Below are 19,722 nucleotides of genomic sequence, written 5' to 3' on the forward strand. Positions count from 1 at the left end.
ACAGACTACACCGTACCTGACACCGAAGGAGTCCGTATCCAGGGGCGGCGCACCTGTCTGACTTGGGATCTGACACTTGACAGCCGCACTTCAACGGCCACTTGCCACCGCCATCTCCAGTTACAGAGACGGCTCCGACAAAAAGAGTAGTGGCGGTTCTACCCTAGCAGAGGTGATGACACCCAAACTAGCAGAAGCACGGAAGTAATCATACCTGACCTGAGAGAGCTTAGGAGTGAGTGCGCGAGGTGATTATAAAAGGCTCTCTACCCCCCAAGAACAAGGTATGCAAAATTTGCGCTATCTGGTTTTATCTTGCCTTTGAAGGATTCTAACTTGAGCTTCGGAGCCTTTACACTGGATTCCCCCCAGAGCTTCCTCATCTTCTCCGTTTCAGGTTTCCTGCAATTCAGTTCAGAGTCAAGTTTGTTGACAGATAAGACCTGCCGGATTGCGCTCCATCAAAACTAAAGGAAAGATTGTTATTATTGTGAGAAATTTCAAAGGAGGTTTTCAACATTTTACCCCAAAAAAAAATTAAGGACCAAGGAGATCGGGCCCATCGCTTCTGATTGAGTGCAATACCTCGTATAGATCACCACCGTCCATATAACGTAGCCGAGGAAGAAAAGATAGAGTAGCATACATGCATGGTCACCGTCAAATTAATTGTGGTATTAAAAAGAAGAGGAAGGATGAGAGAGAGACTTCGTACGATTTTAGTAGAGATTAAAGACTACAGGATAATCCCATTTACGATTCAAAAGCATAAAATGCATTCCTCAGTCGATCATATAATCTGGCCCATTTGTTTTTCATTTTCAGTATTACAGAGAAGAGAAGAAGTGATTTGTGCAGCATCAGTTTCAGATACGCTGGCCTCTGTGTTACAAGCTAACATCTTCACAAGCCGAAGAAGGCCATAGGTATAATATTAGAGAAGCGAGCGAGTTCTCCGAATCCCGCAGCTCGGAATATGTTGACGCATATGATCACTTTCCCTGCAACTGTTCCTTGGATGAACTCAAAGTGGCATGCTTCACCTTCTACTATATTATTGGCTTTCCAAAAAGCTGCCCACCCGCTTATAATATCTACACGACCATCCGTTCTTGGAGCGAAACTCACACGCCATGACCTCCCTTTAGGATCCAATAGCACTGCTTTTCCCTTGCCTGTGATCCCAACTTTTCTTGCTACAGCCTTTGGAACAACCTTAATTATTTCATCATCCAACATAAATAAAGCAAAAGGGCGATCAGATTAGATGAGACGTGAGGAAAACAAAATTAACGTAACTACATTTTCAGAATTTTCGTTTTTTTTTTTTGAATAAAATGTAAGGAACAGAACTCACCATATGACTTCTTCTGGACTTTCCACAAAGTGCTGCGAAATGTGGAAATTCTGTTTTGTACGAAGACGCAGCTTCAATTGCCTCACTTCTTGGTTGCCTTTCAATCCCGTAATTTGATTTCTTCCTTGGTTTTCCAGAGCCACCTGCAAGAAAGTTATATTGATATTTATCAGGTTTTGCGAAATCAATGCACAGTTGGGAAGACTGGAAGTAAAGTTACCGTTTCCCTTGCTAGAAACAACTGCTTTCATGGTGGATTTGGCCATTGCTTTGCCACACTTGTCCATCTTTGGGTGAGAATAACTCTTTCTCAGAGCACGATCAATACCTTTCTTGGTGGACCTAGCTATAACATCGCCTTTTTTTTCTTTCCTTGGGTGAGAATCACTCGCACTCTCATAAATCTGAGCAATTACTTTAGTGCGGGCTCTGGCCATTAATGTGCCTGGCTTTTCTTTGTTTGGGTGGGAAGCACTCATACCGTGATTCTGAACAACGACTTCCGTGGTGACTCTGGCCATTTCTTTACCTCTCTTTTGTTTCCTTGGCTGGGAATGAACGTTACTCGGAGCTGAAGGCAGATCCCTTTCACAAGAACTTCTGTCGTATATCTTGACGCTGAATTTGGACTTGCCGTTATAACTGAAAACTAGAAAATCCCCCCACACCAAAGAATGATGTTCTACAAATCTCTGCCAACCCGTATGGAAATAGAATTTTTCGTCAATCTTTTTCACTTTAACAGGCCAACTTTTCCCGGTTGGACTTCTGAGGGTGAGTCTTTTAGGCACCGATCCATTGAAATGCTTGATAAAAAGTGGTGGTATCCCCTGCAATTAAAATTGCAGAGATTAGCATTAGTGAATTCAATTCATATTGGAATACAAGTAATAACTAATTGTAAAACAACAAGGATAAGAAAATATCAATAACACGAACTGATCAAGTTGATCGACTTCCAAGAATCTCTTTCTGGGTTCTTGGATCTTACAAGCAGTTTGGAGAAGTCGGGGGCGACCAAGACTTTGAAGAAGGAGGGCCTGCTGCGTCGATACGGAATCATTCTACCCATCTCTACGGTATACGGTCTAGCTACCTTGACCCATCGAATTTCTTTTGGCCTAAATATCGACTTCGAGTCTTGGACGCTTGGCCTTTCCCACTTTTGAGTGCAGACATGTTTCATCCTTGATCGATCCGGACGTCAGAATTCAACGTTTGGCTGACCGTTAATACCCGTCCAACCAAATATCTATCATACGTAGCGTAAGTACATGGTAAATGTGAATGGTTGGTCCGTTGGTTCTGCTGACCGTAAAAATTCAACAGTACGATATATCATCAAGACCGTTGGATGAGAATCCAATAATTAATAACACGCATCTCTCGTCTTTTAAGGCATTTAACGGTCGAGAAAAACTGGAATAGTCCATGGCTCATGGCTGCATCTGTATGCAGCAGAGGCAGAGCAGGTCCCTGATGGTCTAATATTGGTCATTGAATTTGAATCCAAAGAAAAAGTACCAGCCGTTCCCGTTTGAATTTTGAATGGGTTGTAGTGCAAGGAAAGGTTTTCGTGCACTGAAGCTCTGTCAACAGTTCCAACACCCCGCCCAACTACGAATGGCATGGAATGGTTAGTGCAAAATCAGCCTCAACTTGAACCCGACCGAAAGCCCGGCTCGTTCCTGTTGAAGATTTCTGGCCGGTAGACTTGAGAATTCAGTCAGAGCTAGCAAAAAAGAAATGTTTATTATTAAACTAGTTTGGATTTTCTTTTTGTACATCAGATGATCATATCATTCCAATTGTTGAACGCTATTGCCACTTGGCAGCATCAGGAAAGCATGCCAGCTCTCCAAGCCCCGTAATTCGGAATATGTTGACACGTATTACAACCCCTGTTCCTTGCAGAGACCCAAACTCAAAGTGGCAAGCTTCACCTTTCGCTATGTCGTTGGCTTTCCGAAAATCAGTCCAGCCGCCTGAAATATTGAGACGGCCATCCACCATCGGAGACACATTCACATGCCATTGCCTTCCACGAGGATCCCAAAGCACTGCCTTCACCTTGTTTGTCAGCCCAATCTCTTTTGCTACAGCTCTCGGGACCGACTTAATTTCCTCGTCCAACATAAAGCAATAAGTAAGCGACAGGATGAGAATGAAGTTAATTCATTATTCATAAATTTACCAACAGCAAAAATCATTTTCATCTTCTTCTCTTCATTTCGAGCGAGTTAATTAGGATAAGAAACTCACGATAGATGTTTTTGTGAGATTCAGACAAAGTGCTACAAAATGTGGGGATTCTGTTTTGTATGAGCGGGCGGCTTCAATCGCCTCGTTTATCGGTCTTCTCTTCTTTGGTTTAGCACATCCGCCTACGTGCAGCGTGCAAGTATATTAATTATTATATAAATCAATGCTAGCTATGAGAAATATTTCAAAAAGAGATAAGAACAGTAAGCTAGCTTAATTGTTATAGATGATGAAAGAAATTTTTACGATTCACTTTGGTGGAAACAACTGGCTTTTGCAGGCCTCCGGCTTTCCTTTCTCCACGCCTTCCCTTCTTTGGGTGGGGGTGGGAAGAATCAACTGGATTTCTCTGTGTGTAGGCTGAAGAAGAGAAAGGTAGTTCCTTTTCACAAGCACTTCGGTCGTATATCTTGACACTGAATTTGGCACCACCACGGTAGCTGAAAATTAAAAGATCCCCCACCACCAAAGAATGAAATTTCACAAAGCTCTGCCAACCCTTTTGGAGGTACCATTGTTCCTTGACCTTTTTCACCCTTACCCTCCAACGTTTCTTGGTCGGACTTCTAAGGATGAATGTTGCGGGAACAGATCCATTGAAATGCTTAATAAAAGGTCGTGGTATCTTCTACAAAAGGAAAAATTGTAGTAGTTCCTCAGGGTTTTAACAAATGACAAAATAAATCCACAGTAAAAGACTGATCAAGAACCCACGGCCCTATAATAATGAAAGGGAATTGACAATGTTCCTTGAAAAAAAAAATTAATTAAAGAAGAAGAAAACAGGGTCAGGGTGGGAATCAATACATTTGCACCCCTTTTATTCTTACCAGCAATTTGGAGAAGTCGGGGGCGAGCAAGATTTTGAAGAAGGAAGGTCGGTTGCATTGGCTTTTGGTCGTTCTACTTCTACGCAGTTTGGCTTCACAATTTTGGTGCGTGCGGGGACGATTTGTCATCACCGGCTTTTCAGCCATTTTTACAGGCACAGAAAAAACAGCTAAACGCTTCTCGTTCCTTGCGCATTTCATTTATACTCTACTGTCCGTCCATAACTATAACTGAGAACATGCGGCGGCGCAGTTACGGCAACTGAAGACGTTGAAATGATGTCTGCACTGCAGGCTGCAGGCTGCAGGCTCGTCCGTCACCATCGTTACAGACAATTGAATGGCACATGGCATGGCTACTCTTTCCGGTTGGCTATTGTAATCGCCATTTGCCACTCTCTATTTACAAGTTATAAGTTTATAAACCGTTTGGGAGCGCTTAAGCTTTCACGTAACCTGAGAACTTGAGAGCAGCGGTCCCGTTAGCCACCAAAAGAAATTTTCTCTCTCTCTCTCTCTTAACTCTATTGTTTATGACTTTATCTCTTGTCTCATTCTAGAAATCAAACTTGACAACAAGCTTTTTTTGCAGGCACCGGACAACCAATTTCGGCTCTTATACCGTCCAGCAATAAGAAAAAGCAAAACCAAATATTAATTCTAAGGCCAAAAATTATCAAACCTTGGTTTGCCATCGTATGCTTGACGATAAATCGAGTTAGCTTTCTGCAAAGCCAAACATAGCCCGAACGATTTATTGCAAAGCCAAACATAAATCGAGTTAGTTACCACTTTGCTCAATCACCTCTAATTGGGGTGGCACTTGAAACAAAAATTGCAAGAGGCCCAAGCAACGAGATGGTTTTTATAGCCATATCCACTAAATTGGAAGGTAGTTTAAGTAGAAAACTAGTGAGATTGTTGAAAGATGGTTTGGGGGAGGTTTCTGGTTAGGGCGTTGTGGAAAATGTCCAAAGAACTGAGAGATGTAAATTGGTCAAAAACTATGTCTCTTCTCTCTAGCTTTTAGATTCTTAATTAATTTAAACAAAATATATATATATATATATTTGAGAGGGAGAGAATATGCTTTTCAATCTAATTTTCGAGGTCTAAAGAAGTAAAGATTATGTGAATGCCGACTCAGGAATTGAATTTGGGATAGATTGGACTACTTGAGAATTGGGATAAGCTGGAAACAGCATCTATTTGGCACTCGTCTGTCCGTGGGAGTCGGTTGTCCGGTGCTGGAGAAGCAGAGAGACATGCTCTTATGCCATGGCTGTTGGGGTTTGTAACAACTAATATGTAAGATGCTTTATTTTGAAACATCATGATTGTTTTATTTTGAAAATTTGAGAAGTAATAGAGGATATATTTGACAGTTTACTTCTTTCTGCCAATATTTAATGAGGATGGCAATGAGCTGGTTTAAGACAAAGTTTAAACCAAAGTTTTCAAAACTAAATTGAAAAGTTCGATTGTTCGGTCCGAATGGGCGGCCCATTCTGACAAAAAGAAAAGAAAAAATGAAAAAAAAAACAAAAACAACCAAAAACTGTTCTTAGGTCGAATGGCTCGATGATATAGGCACCTGAGTTAGCGGTTCGCTGATCAAATCAATGGTTTTTGGCCAAATAGAGGTTTTGGGGTACAACAGACTGGTTCCTAATTTTTCGGCCTAGTTTTGAAAACATTGAAAAAAAATGTAGAATCCTTTATTTCAAAACATACATACACACACAGATTTGTATATACGATACCTATTCATGGGTCGAGCCAGGCCAAGTTCGGATTGGGCTTTGTCTTATGTATCAACAGAATACATTCATGCCCAAGTCCGAGGGTTTGAATCCTAAGCCTAAGGTCAGCCCTCATATAAAGCTTGAAGCCCGGGTTTGAATCTGAGTTCAACCAGAAATTTGAAAATAGATTTTTTTTTCTTTTTATTCAATAAAAATGTATTTTATTTATATTAAAAACCTTCAAAACTCAAAGATAATAAAACATTTTACTATTGCTTAAAAAAAAGAGACGAGAAACAAAAAAATATTATATATAGATTTTTTATTAAATAAAATATATTTTTATTATATAATATATATTATCAAATCGGCCAAACTCAATTGGTGTGAACCTAAAATAATGTTCAAACCCAACTTAGAATAGACCGCACCAAACTGGCCTGGCGGCAAGGTTCAAAATATCGATACGCCTGATATGCCGGTAGGGGGCCGGTTTAGGTCTCCTCTACCCCCTGAACCAATCAGACCTCCAATGCACCCACTGCAGGGGCATATCAAAGGGGTCCCGGAATGATACGTATCGGCCGATACGGGCCAATACGTGTCAATACTTTGAACCTTGCCTGGCAAGCTACCCAACGAGTGGTGACAAACTTGGGCAATTGAGCTTGATGTATATTAAGAAATCGAAAATCAATCTGTCCCGAAAATAGCAGGAAGTTTCCTCTACAACTCCCAGCCCCCAAAACAGGTATAATGAGGAATAAAGGACAAGTGAGCTTTGGCCTTGGGGCATATTAGGAAGACCAATGCTTGTCAATATAGACATTTAGGCTGCGTTTGGAATTGGTGTAAACCAATAATGATGTAAAATTTGTCTTTGGTTCGCTTTTCTCAGCGTTTGGAGGAAGTGTGTAATCATGATCAACTAAAATTTCACTCAGCTTCAGTTTTGTGTGCGTTTAGATGGAGTGGAATTTTTATGTCATGAATCAACGTAAAACTTCATCAAGTGTAAAGTTTTACATTGATTATCGATTAAATACTACATCAATAAAATCAATGTAAAATATTACACCATTCACATCATGCTTTTCAAAAGTGCAACGGTCACAAATTCACGGTTCAGCATAAAACACCATCGGTATACTTTTACACCGATTTCAAACGCAACCTTAAGCAATACCATTTATATCTTTTCAACATCTACTAATAAATTTTACTAAATGAAATCTCATTGATGATTGCTGAGCAATGACTGATAAAGTATTCTTACACCTAGATTAGAAGAATTTCATTAACGAGGTTGATATTTCTCCCCACTTAGGAACATGCTTACCAAGGAATTGTTCCTGTTTTCTATTTAATCTAAAAGATTAATGTTTTTTTCTTTTTTTGATAATCAAAACTCAAAAAGAAACGCATTTTGAGAACCATAAAATAACTTGCACAAGGATCCTAATTAAACCATCTAAACCAAGGGAAGGGTTAATTGTTCATTCCCCATCCTTTGACAAAATGCTAGCAATAATTTAAGTCGTTTATTAATGTATGACTAAGGGCCTGTTGGTTTCCTCTTAATAGGAATCTTTCAATTTTAAGAGGAAATTGGTTGTTCGTTTCCTCTTATCACTTAAAGTGCAATCATACAACTTTTTGTTTTCTAATAATATCCCAACAAGACAAACAAAAACTCTCATATATAGGATCAAAATGGATATTTGATAATTTTGATAATTCAGAACAATATTCTATGCATTCGAAATTCATAGAAAAGAAAAATTAACCAATGCCAATATATCTCTTAACATAATTATTGTAGTTTTAGATGTCAGACTAAAATTCGAAAAAATGGGGACAGGCACAATGCAGATTTATGATTTATTTGCAGAGCTATAAACATCCAAAATGTGAATAACACACACTCTATGCACCGTCCGCCGGTAAATTAACATCAATTCCGATCTGTCACCTACTCTAACATTACTTTTGGCCTACAAATTCTGAGAACTGGCATAGGCTGAACCGTCGGTCTCCCAAGAAAATATTCCTGCTTCTTTGACAATTGGCATCCTCCAAAGTGGATATATTGCTTACCACGCCTACCCGGATTACCGAGTCTGTGGGGCGCATTTGCTTAATAGGAAGTAGCCTAATAAAACAAAGCCATTATTTCTCCACCACTATTACACAAGAGTTCATTGTTGCTACAGAGCTAAAACACAATAAAGGCCTTTGATTTGTAATTTGTGACCCACCAAAATGCCAGTTCATTTATTTAAATTCAATGTGAGGCCACATCAACAAATCAACCGCTTTGATTTTGTTGTTTCAGCACAGCGACAGTATTAGCAAATGTGAGCTGATTAAACAAATCCATTCAAAAGTTGACTGAATAACCTTGGTGACGATGTTCTTACACACTTTCTAAGAGGAAGAGGTTTAACGTTTTTGGCAGGTGGGCACCAGCCAACAAACATGGCCTTGGGAGACATGATATACAAACAGGTGGAAAGCGGAAACTGCTAGTTCTCCATAAAACCATCATCCCCAATAAAACTGTCAAAACTAAAAATGAAGAAGAATGCAGCTCTAACACACAACTAGTTAACTACAATTACAAACGCCATGCCCACCCCACAACTAGTTAACTGCTGAATTGAAGCTGCCATCTCAAAAAACTGTCAGAGCCCCGCCTCGCCTACGGCGTCTTTTATGTGCACCTCCGGTTGCTTCACTTTTCAGAGGAAAGACCTGTAGGGGCACCACCTCTTCGACAACCCGAAAAATCTTTACGTCAATGTGTAAAAAGTTATTCCTTCTCTTCCCAACCTCGAAAACGCAGACATCGCCTTCTTCCAAGTTGTTATGCAATACAAATTTTGGCCATCCGTTTAAAAAGGCTCCTTGACCGGGTGATCGCGAACGAAACATCACACGCCAAGTCTTTCCATCTACCGAAAGAATGACATCTTCACTTCTAGGAAGAAAATGCATTCTCACAGCCGCAGCTGGGATTGTCTGCAACAAAGTAAAAAAGTAATTTAGTAAATCATCGGCCACTCACACAATGTCATTACCCATTAATCACTGTGGTGGTGATTCAACTTTGAACAGTTCAGATAATCACTTCTTTATTACTTTTTGATATCTATGAGACTATGAACATCATTTAATTTTACAAACCACAGCAAGAATTCCCTGTTATATATCTTCTCATCAACCGACTAGATAACAGATATAAGTCTCTTATCCTATTTCTTCTGTAGATAACTACTCTCTATCCTATATTTTCTGTAGATAACTCATATGTGTATATCTCCCAGTCAACACAAACTCTCTGTACATCCTACTTGTATACAAACCAATACATACGATGATAATACAAGTGTGGATACAATTCTCTTCTTCAAGCTCTGACTCTGTTACTTCTAACCATGATAACGAAATTGCCTTCCTCCTTAATTACTGTTTAAGGATCTCTACAATATTACTTTCGCTTTGGTTAGTAATGTACAGCAAATAAAATTATTAATACAGCATACCGGGTTATAAACTTGTTTGAGAACAAGTGCAAACCATACAACATATATTTCTGTAACAGAATCTCTATTGGAAAATTAGGAGGATTTGTCTCCACTTTCAGCACTGTAATTGACACTCGTAAATTCTTGCTTTTTTATGTTTATTGAGAAAATGTATAGATGCTAAAGGCATCTAACTTGTCGAATTTTAGAGAGTACTCTGAACTTGAAAAGGAGTGAGCAGACAGATTGCACAGCAACCCTAGAAAATCAACTTAAAAAAAAAAAAAAAATCTCTTCTGCAGGCTAAAAAGTGAAAAATCATATTTCTACCATCAACCAACAGTATGAGGTAAAATATAAAGCTTACCAGGTAAAATCTCTTATACACATGGGTTGGTTGCATAACTATTTTGAAACTTGTTTCTGACAAAACTAAAGCTTCATTGGCCAATTCAAGGGTCCTCAGCATCTCCACTTCAGTAACAGGTCGTCTTTTTGATAGAAAGTGTATATGAAACGCCCGGTTTAAGCTTTCAGATAATTCTTCATCACCTGAATAATCTTTCAGATGAAACCATGAAAAGAATGCAAGTTAAATTCCCAAACAATGGTTAAGCTATTATGTTAACCATCACATGAAGGAGCATTTTTTCACTTACCCGCAGGTTCTTCTCTTTTGGGTTTCCGCTTAGCAGGGAGAGGTGTGGCACTCTTCTTCTCAATCTTCTTCCTTTTAGCTTGAGATGTATTACGCCAACTAAATGGTTCTGATCTCTCGGCCTCTTTCCCTTTACTTCTGAATGATGGAGAGCATTTAATACCACGTCCTCCCCGTCCTCTTTTTCTTTCATCCACATCCACTACAGATGAATATATAAATTCTACAGAGCTCTCCGTTGAACTTTCTTTCAGATTACATCCGCACTTGCTTGGGAAATACGAGCTCACCTTCTCACAGAGGCTAAACTGATCAAACAGTAAGACATCGAAAATCGAGTTCCCGGTGTATCTGAAAACCAAGACGTTCTTCTCTTTCAGACTATTTTCCTGAACAAATGTATTCCAACCGTGTTGAAAGAAGCAGCGGCCATCCTCATCCATCACAATTTCAACTTTCCAAGTTTTCCCACTTGGACCTCTAAGAGAGACGGAGCTCGAGATTTCTTTCTTTACGTGGTGCATGAATTTTGGGGGAATGTTCTGCGTGTTATATTGCAATACTCGTAAGACAGAAAACGAAGAGAGACAAGGATAAGAGGGTAGAGGGTGCTTCTACTTACAAGCTTCTGATCGAAATCGTTGGTGAGGATCTGAAAGAACTGTCTGGACTGGAAGTGGGTCCAATAAACATACTCATCGCTTGATCTGCATTCATCACACCTTCCCCCCATTTCCTGTACAGAGAATACCAGAAACTAAGAACGAAAACTTCTTTCAGAAAGAAAGCTTACTCAACACAAAAACAGAGAGGCCGATCAACAGAAAAAAACAATATCCTCACTCCTCAACTCACAAAAAGGAGTCTCTCTCTCTCTCTCTCTCTATAAAGTCGTACTCAAGAAGATTTCATTTTGATATGACGATTGACGGCCGATCCTGAAGCCGCTGTTTTTCAAAGCGAAGCAACAAATGACGTAGATCAAGCAAACACCCCTTCCCTCGTTCCTTTCCCGCCTTCTTTTCAAGTGTTGTTGGTCACGATCCAATACAAAATTAGGTACTGAATTGACTGACGTAAATTCCGATCTGACGATAAATAAAAATCCTCGCTTCTCCATATGATTAACATAACAGGTCAAATTGCCAATGGTGCAGATGGGTTCATTATAGGATGCGGGACATATTATCATATTAGACAGCCAGCTGATCAAGATCAGAAAATAAGCCTGTGATGGGATAAAATTTTGGGCGAATCGCCCAGCACCGTCTCCTTTGAGATAATTTATTTATATTTTATCCATTTTTTTATTTTTTCTTATTTTCTTACATTTGCACATAGAGAGAAATTTGAGTTATCGAATGCCTCTTATTTTAATAATACATGTTTGATGGAGGGAGATTTGGCCCGAACGCTTGGTCGCGCGACACGTGGAAGCAATCGGGTATCACCTAGTAAGAGCGTCAGCTTGGCACAGCGACATAGCCATAGCCCAAGAAGAAACCCGAGCTCTTCAAAAGACAATATGTGCTTCCCGGGAGGTAGAACCCGAGCTTTCCTAAGAAATCCCGAGCCCTACAAGGAACACCACGAAAGGCAAAGCCCGGACTACTCCATCTCGGGTAAGTCCGGGCCACGCTCCTATCCGAGTTCAAGACCACCTCGTGCACCACTCTGATACCTCGCCTCCAGGTCGCATGACTAAACGACCGTACCTGATACCAAAGAAGTTCGTACTCCGAGGCGGCGCGCCTGACTGATCAGGGATCTAACACATGACAACCGCACTCCAATGGCCACCTGCTACCGCCATCTCAGTCGTTGCAGAGACGGCTCCGACAAGGAAGACAGTGGCGGTTATGTCTACCCCCCCCCCCCCCCCCCCCGCAGAGGCGGTTACACATGATCTGGCTGATGCTTGGCAGTTTGTGCACCAGTGTCACGGGGGTAATCATTGGGGCCCCGTGCAGCACTCAAAATGGGCGAGTAAGCGTACGCAACAAAGCAAACACACACAAAATGGCAACAAGATGGCACACAAATTAGCAAAAGGCTATTTGTATTGCATTAATCAGTGGTAAGAACAAACACACAGTACAGTGTCGAGGGGATCTCGTGCTTAACCTTTACACGCTTATGAGCTCACTCAACTACCTACCTCCCCTCAAAGAGTACGTTAAGCTTTTGGGGGAGTGACAATAAAAAACATCAAAAAGGTGAAAAAGCATACTACAGTATTACAATAATGCAATTGGCAATCCCCCATACAAAAATACATGCATAGCCCACCCATGACACACACTTGGACACTAAAGTGGCGGCTGTAGGCACGGTGGTTGGCACTTGATAGCGCAGCGAAGAGAACACTTGTTACAGTCTCCCCCACTCAATTCAGTCTTTGTCCTCGAAGACTATCTTCTACTTGAGGCTTGAACTTGTTGTTGGTGAAGGAAGGTTTTTCGACTGCTCCACGAACCGGGTTTCTTCCAAGGCCCAAATAGTAGGTTGGGTAGATTGCTAGTGGATGTTCTTGATGGTGGGAAAACCTATGGCTAGTCCCTAAGTTAAGTCCCTGCTTGGCTGCTTCAAAATAGGATTTTGACTTGTTCCTAATGGTGGTAGGAAAGTTGGTAACCAAGGCCGGGTGAAAATGGTATTTTAGATTGTTAGGGTGTTGGTTCTCATGCATTTTTCCCCAAGGGTGACCCACAAGGCTACTACGGGATTTATCTTGACGGATGATGTGAATGTGGTCCCTAAATGGCTTGGGTGGCACTCGCTCTCCCCGGTGGTTGTGGTAGTAGGTGTGGGCAAAGTTTGACATGGCCTTCCCCACCAGTTGTGGGTGTGTGCGGCTTCTGCTGCAAAGGTGGCTTCCGCTGTTGTTGTGGCGGCACTAGCACTAACGTTAGCACTGGCACTAGCGCTGACTTCTTCCCAGAGTTGCTGCTATCACTTCTGGTTGCAATGGTGGTTGTTGTAGATCTCTCTGCCATCAATGGTGGAGGGTGGTGTTGGAGTTGCAAGGTAGAGACGTGCTTCTTCTTGGTGCTGGCGGTGGCAATCATGTTAACCATGCAAGGTGACCGCTCGTCCAAGATCATCAGGGTGTCGAGGTGAGGCGCCAATGCTGCTTTTTCCTGTATTATGAAATCCATTCCAAGGACAATATCAAAATCATCTATGTGAACGACAGAGAGGTCAATCTCTCCATCCCAGGTGCCGAGTTGTACTCTTACTCGGCGAGCCATGCCTTCAGTAGGTTTGGCACTTGTGTTAACTACTTTGAGCCAGCCAGGCTCTTTGGAAATGGCCAAATTAAGTCTCTTGGCCTCTGCAATGGATATGAAGTTGTGAGTGGCCTCTGTGTCAACTAGGGCCCTGGTTGGCCTCCCGCCAATGGTTACATCAACATACCTCAGTCCTCTCTTGACTGAGGATGGCTGTTTGGAGGTAGCCCCTTTCTTCATCATGGCATTGAAAAGTTGGAGGGCACCCACTCTTGGCGCATGGGTACTCCGTTCTCTATCACTCTGCTCATCATCACTTAGCTTGGCAATGAGGGCATTCATCTTTGCTCGCTTTGGGCAATTCCTGGTAAAGTGCTCCTCCCCACAAATGTAGCAAATGGGAGGATGGCTGGGTCTCCCTTGATATCTGTTGTTGTAGTAGTTTTGACTTTCTTGGGGCTGCTTCCCTTTGTGGTACTTGACTGGTTTGTGGTTGAAGGGTGGCTTCTCCTTCGGGGGACTTGGTTGTCTATCTCCCCCACTCGAATGTGTGGTACGCGGGCTGGCTGGTCTGCTTCCTTCATCATCCGATAATCTCCATTCAATAAGTTGTTCAGCCACGGCCATGGCGGAGGCAAGGTCCTGAACATTGCGTCGTTGGAGCTCAAGCTCAGCCCAAGGCTTTAGGCCATTCATGAAGTTGAACAATAAGTCCTTGTCTGACATGGCGGTGACTTCTAATGTGAGGGCTGAAAACTCTTTGACATAGTCATGGAGGGAGTCGCTGTGCTTGAGAGTCTTCATCTTGCAACGAGCGAGGCATTCCACGTTCTCTGGGTAGAACTGTCTCTTCAGCTCTCTTTTAAAGTCAGCCCAGGTACGGATAACAAACGTACCACGTTCTATATCAACACACCTTTTGCGCCACCACAACATAGCGACATCGGTCAAATACATAGTAGCAGTGCGTACCTGAGTCATTTCATCAGTCACATTGGCGGCGGCAAGGTACTGTTCCATTTGCCACAGGAAGTTGTCGAGCTCTAGTGCATTGCGGGTACCCGAATAGGGAGTTGGCTCCCTAATCTTGATGTGGGAGGGAGTATGTGCAAAGGAAGTGCTGGCTGGATTAGCGACGGCCCTCTTCAAGATTGCACATTCTGCTTTGAGCTCCTCTAATTGAGCTTGGGTGTCGGAGGAGGCACATGCGGCTGACTTCGGTGAGGCCCACTCCACTCTCATTTCATCTAGTTGGGCCTGGACGGCCATTGATGTGGAGGTGCTTCTTCTCCACGTTGCCCACTCGTTCTTCATCTCATCGAGCTAGGCTTGAAAACTGTCAAGCCTATCTTGGACCTGCGAGTTGGAGGAGCTTGCTTCTTGTTGGTGCACAGTGCTGCAAAATTGCTTGAGCGTGCCATTGATTTTGTCTTGGACCTCGTCCACGACTCCGCTCAAGTGACCTTCAATATTGACTAGTGTGTTGTCCATGGCTTCCATGTTTTGATGCAGCTCGTCTGTCGAGTCTCGCATCCCACCTACGGTGGCTTCGCAACGCAGCATGCGCAACTCAACGACTACATGCTTGTTGGAAGATTTCTCATGTTTGCTGGTCTTCGGTTCCTTGTCCTTGCCGATGTCGTCGGCGGGGGCATCATTGGCCTCATGGGATGTGGAGAGACCATGCTCGATCTCCTTTATGATGTCCCTGTTGTGCTTCATGCTGTAACTCGCGTTGCGGGTCAAATGGCTTAAAAGGAGCTCCTACTTTGATACCAACTGTCATGGGGGTAATCGTTCGGGCCCCGTTCGGCACTCGAAATGGGCGAGTAAGCCTACGCAACAAAGCAAACACACACAAAATGGCACACGAATTAACAAAAGGCTATTTGTATTGCATTAATCAGTGGTAAGAACAAGCACATAGTACAGTGTCGAGGGGATCTCGTGCTTAACCTTTACACGCTTATGAGCTCATTCGACTACCTACCTCCCCTCAAAGTGTACATTAAGCTTTTGGGGGAGTGACAATAAGAAACATCAAAAAGCATACTGCAGTATTACAATAATGCCATTGGCAATCCCCCATACAAAAGTACATGCATAGCCCACCCATGACACACATTTGGACGCTAGAGTGGCGATTGTAGGCACGGTGGTTGGCACTTGATGGCGCGGCGAAAAGAACACTTGTTACATCAGGGCAGTTATAAAAGGCCCTCTTAGTAAAGGTAAGTGATACTTTTGCGCCTTCTGATCTAAGAGAATTTCTCATCTTCCTTGCTTTCCCAAGAGTGCTAACTTGAGCGTCGAAGCATTCCCATCGAGTTCCTCCCCCGAGAATCTCATGTTTCCTCCCTGTTTTAGGCATCTCCCACTCCGTAAGAGGCAAGGTTACCAGCAACTAGGGCCGATCGGATCGTGCATCATCATTGTTATTATTACATTTAAAAAAATATTTAAGAGAGATCTTTGATTTTCCAACGACTCTTGTTTTAATTCATGTTATTATTACATTTAAAAGAGATACTAGTAATAAAATAAATCAAGGTTTTTTTAAACCGAATCATACAGTAAACCGGTCAGAGGTCCAGTTCCCGGGTTGAACGGATGGCCCGTTCTGACAAAAAATAAAAATAAATAAAAATATAGAAATGGCCAAAACAGTTAAACGGTTCAAACAACTTGATCGCACGGGTCTACGGTTTTCTCACCAAATCAACAGTTTTTCGCAAAATGAGTAAAATGGAACCGGTCACCTAACCAGTTCCCAGTTATTCCAGTCCGGTCCAATTTTGAAAACCATGATATAAATCAAATAATATAAATAGGTTAAGGTTAAACAATCAAAAAATTATTAATTTAAAAGCCACTAAACTTTCACTAACAATAAATATTAACAAAGCTTAGTAAATATTAAAAATGTGTTCGAATTCCACTTAATAAACACTAATAAAAATAATAAATTTAAATATAAAAATAATAATTGATAGTTTTAATAATATTATTACATAACTTATGAGTTGAAACCTTAATAAACGCCAATAAAAAATATTAATTGATAGTTTTAAAATATAAACAATTAATTAAAAATCCAAAAAAATTCTAAAAAACCTAAACATGATTAAAATACTAAAAATATTGAAAATTAAAAATAATTTATATTAATAAGGGCATTTACTAAAAATAATTAAAATGTACAATTAATAGTATTTCATTATTAAAAAATACCAAAAGTTATTAAAAAATAATGAAAATTAGTTGTATTTTTTAATAACTATGGTATTCATTTAGTTATTTAAATGATGAAAATACTGGAATTTATTGAAAAATAATCGTATGCAAAAATTACTAAATAATAATGAAAAAACACCAAAAATTAATTAAAAATCCATAAATTCTGAAAACCTAAAGCTTAATTAAAATACTAAAATTAATTTCAAAATTAGATTAAATGTATTTTATTACAAAAATATTGAATAATAATGGAAAAAATATTGTATTTTAATTATTAATAGTAATATAATTAACATAATTATTTTTAAACTATAATTAACAGTAATTATAATTTAAACTATAAATAGTAGAAAATTACATTTAATTATGATAATTTCTAGAAATTATTGTATTCTAAATAAATATAGTAATTTAATAATTACAATATTTTAATAATTAATAATAAAAAGTAACAAATCGTTTATAACTTAACCTAACCCGATTATATCTATAAATTTATAGGCCCAACCAACTATTTTCTTTGATTTAGGTCTAGTTAAGATATGCACCATGCCCACACATTATCAAGGATAATTTAATCCAAAGTCTAATTCGATATCAAACTTTTGGAGTCCATTGATGGCTTTAGCGGATAGGGACCAAGCTAAACAACACCTAATAAGCTCAACTTAGAAGTTATATGCATATATGGTAAATATTATTATATAGTATTTAAATAACAAATTTTATATTAATATATATATATATAAATGTTATATATATTTTTTATGCTAGACTATAATTAAATAAAAAATTTAATTTATAAAAAATAATAGTTTTATAATTAACATGGGCCTCTTTATCAACAAAAAATGTACAAACCCAAGCCCGAGCCCGGCCCTACCATTAGGCCTGGATCTTGAACCCAAGCCTAGCCCTAATATAAAGCCCGAAACTTGAGCCTGAGCCGAAAGCCCCATCTATACACAAAATGTCTTATTTTTAGTATACTTTTATAAAGTAATATTATATTAATTTAGTAATAATTTAATAAATTAATGAATTAATTTATATTTCCTAATAGTAAATTGATATTTATTAATAATTTAATAAGCATTATTATATATAACATAATTACCACTTTATATATGTAATAGTATCGGGTCGGGCTTATTTGAGAAAGCCTGAGCTCGAGCTCATGGGCCTTAAATTTTGCCCAAGCCTGAAAAATAACAGGTGAGGCTAGGCCGAGCCGTCGGAGTACCTGGCCCATGAATAAGTCTAATTGTATGTATAAGTAATTGTATACATCAAAAATCATATGAAATAAAAATTTAAACATATTTAATAAAAATTTAAACATATTTTTCATTTTTTTTTAAATGGACCTCTCATGTCTTGGCCCAGTCCGCGGCCTGGCTTGGCCCCACATGACACGATTTACACTTCTACTTGAACCCGCCCAATATAGAGGGCGGGGCGGGGAAATTCAAGGATTCCCCATCCTTGATGTGGAGTAGGGTGCCTTGCCCTTGAACTCGCCCAACATTGAGGAGTAGTTGCCTTGCCCTGAACTTGCCTGACAGTAGGGACGGGGTGGGGATGAGATAAAGTGTCTCGACTATGGGGCAATGGTAGGGATGGAGTGCCCTACAATGAACCCACCCCGTTGTCATTCCTATATAATTATTAATTATTAGTGAAATTAATAAAAATGTTAGCTTTTATAATTATTTTTATTTATTTAAAATTAATTAAAATTTCATTTAAAAATAACAACAATTATTCAAATTACTACAAATTATTAATAAAACTCAATTTATTAAAAAATATTTATTCATATTAATTACAATAATTATTTTCTTTAAATCAACATTAAATGAAAATTACAATTATTAAAATTTTAAATATTAACAATAACTTTGAATACTTTTTGTTAATTAACAATAAATTTTGATTGTTAATTTAATATTAATTAATAGTAAATAAATTTTGATTGTTAATTTAATATTAATTAATCTCGACAGCAGTAGCGGTCGAGATCCCCGGCACGAGAGAAGATTGAGAATATTTTCGATCATTTTGAGTTATGGGACGCTCAATGAACGCCACTTATGCTCTTATGCCACATAAGTCAGAGAATCCTGATCGCCGAGCTGTATTCCAGCCATACAATTAAGCATGAAATTACTCGGGATCGTGCGATGCACGGGATAGATTTCCAATTGGGCCAAGTCGGTTTATATCCAAATTTACTAATTTTACTTATTTACTTAAAACAGTAACTCTGTTAGTAAATTATTAAATAATTTTACTAACTTTCTATTTCTGTTCTAGTAATTTAAGTAATTTATGATAACATTATTAGTTTATTAATTTTCTAATTTAGTAATTTATGGAAACTTTACTAATTTATTAATGTTCTAATTTACTATTTAGCATAAAATTTTCTAATTATTAACATTTTACTAATATACTAATTTCCAGTAATTTAAGTAATTATTAACTTTATTGCTAACTAACTTTACTTGAGTAATTTTAAGTTCACTAATTTTTTATTCAGTAACTTAAGTAATTTTCTAATTCAACACTTTAAGAATAATAGTTAGAAAATCACTAAATATTATTTATAAATTGTTATTACTTAGTTTCTTTATAAAATTACACTAAATTATCTTTAATTTTCCAAAATGTAATTTTTGTAAATTCTGAAAATTTTATTACATCTGTGTAATTTTGAAAATTAATTTACTTTTTTAAATTACCATTATTTATTTTTATTAAATAGTGAAATAATAATTATTTTCACTAATTTCAATAATTTACACTGAAAATTACACATTTTTCAATAATTTTCCAAAATCCTTTCAATGTTATTAATTATCCTAAATTTTACA

The 19,722-nt window shown here is 39.0% G+C and overlaps 3 protein-coding genes across 4 annotated transcripts; all 3 read right to left on the reverse strand.

Moving 5' to 3' along the window:
• Window positions 1-757: 757 nt before the first annotated feature.
• LOC104595839 (B3 domain-containing protein Os01g0723500-like) lies at window positions 758-2,543 on the reverse strand. 2 transcript variants are annotated; one of them, XM_088888535.1, is made up of 4 exons: window positions 2,349-2,543; window positions 1,686-2,187; window positions 1,358-1,500; window positions 758-1,215 (listed from the first exon to the last, which is right to left on the reverse strand). In XM_088888535.1, the coding sequence occupies exons 1-4, from the start codon at window positions 2,541-2,543 to the stop codon at window positions 904-906; spliced, it is 1,152 nt and encodes a 383-aa protein (XP_088744661.1). In that variant the 3' UTR covers window positions 758-903. The 2 variants fall into 2 exon arrangements, with proteins under 2 accessions (XP_088744661.1, XP_010255061.1); XM_010256759.3 differs by having other exon boundaries at window positions 1,578-2,187.
• A 624-nt stretch (window positions 2,544-3,167) lies between these two features.
• On the reverse strand, window positions 3,168-5,027 carry LOC148791298 (putative B3 domain-containing protein Os03g0621600). Its single transcript, XM_088888536.1, has 4 exons — window positions 4,450-5,027; window positions 3,866-4,247; window positions 3,620-3,741; window positions 3,168-3,472 (listed from the first exon to the last, which is right to left on the reverse strand). Exons 1-4 carry the CDS (start codon window positions 4,648-4,650, stop codon window positions 3,176-3,178), a joined length of 1,002 nt encoding a protein of 333 aa, XP_088744662.1. The 5' UTR covers window positions 4,651-5,027; the 3' UTR covers window positions 3,168-3,175.
• A 3,568-nt stretch (window positions 5,028-8,595) lies between these two features.
• LOC104595840 (B3 domain-containing protein REM16-like) lies at window positions 8,596-11,196 on the reverse strand. Its single transcript, XM_010256760.2, has 4 exons — window positions 11,002-11,196; window positions 10,381-10,921; window positions 10,089-10,282; window positions 8,596-9,215 (listed from the first exon to the last, which is right to left on the reverse strand). Exons 1-4 carry the CDS (start codon window positions 11,110-11,112, stop codon window positions 8,868-8,870), a joined length of 1,194 nt encoding a protein of 397 aa, XP_010255062.1. The 5' UTR covers window positions 11,113-11,196; the 3' UTR covers window positions 8,596-8,867.
• Window positions 11,197-19,722: the final 8,526 nt, after the last annotated feature.

The sequence above is a fragment of the Nelumbo nucifera genome, chromosome 5 (genome assembly GCF_055504915.1).
Source record: "Nelumbo nucifera cultivar China Antique chromosome 5, China Antique-T2T, whole genome shotgun sequence".
Lineage (NCBI taxonomy): Eukaryota > Viridiplantae > Streptophyta > Magnoliopsida > Proteales > Nelumbonaceae > Nelumbo > Nelumbo nucifera.

Excerpts from the sequence above, each read along its gene's own strand:
- LOC104595839 (XM_010256759.3), bottom strand. The coding sequence starts at position 2,543 with ATGAAACATGTCTGCACTCAAAAGTGGGAAAGGCCAAGCGTCCAAGAC. Across the intron at positions 2,188-2,348 it reads CCGACTTCTCCAAACTGCTT|GGGATACCACCACTTTTTAT; the intron begins GTAAGATCCAAG and ends TTTTAATTGCAG. Across the intron at positions 1,501-1,577 it reads TGTTTCTAGCAAGGGAAACG|GTGGCTCTGGAAAACCAAGG; the intron begins GTAACTTTACTT and ends ACTTTCTTGCAG.
- LOC148791298 (XM_088888536.1), bottom strand. The coding sequence starts at position 4,650 with ATGAAATGCGCAAGGAACGAGAAGCGTTTAGCTGTTTTTTCTGTGCCT. Across the intron at positions 3,742-3,865 it reads TGTTTCCACCAAAGTGAATC|GCGGATGTGCTAAACCAAAG; the intron begins GTAAAAATTTCT and ends CGCTGCACGTAG. Across the intron at positions 3,473-3,619 it reads ATCTCACAAAAACATCTATC|TCGGTCCCGAGAGCTGTAGC; the intron begins GTGAGTTTCTTA and ends GAGGAAATTAAG.
- LOC104595840 (XM_010256760.2), bottom strand. The coding sequence starts at position 11,112 with ATGGGGGGAAGGTGTGATGAATGCAGATCAAGCGATGAGTATGTTTAT. Across the intron at positions 10,283-10,380 it reads CAAAAGAGAAGAACCTGCGG|ATTATTCAGGTGATGAAGAA; the intron begins GTAAGTGAAAAA and ends TTCATCTGAAAG. Across the intron at positions 9,216-10,088 it reads TGTATAAGAGATTTTACCTG|ACAATCCCAGCTGCGGCTGT; the intron begins GTAAGCTTTATA and ends ACTTTGTTGCAG.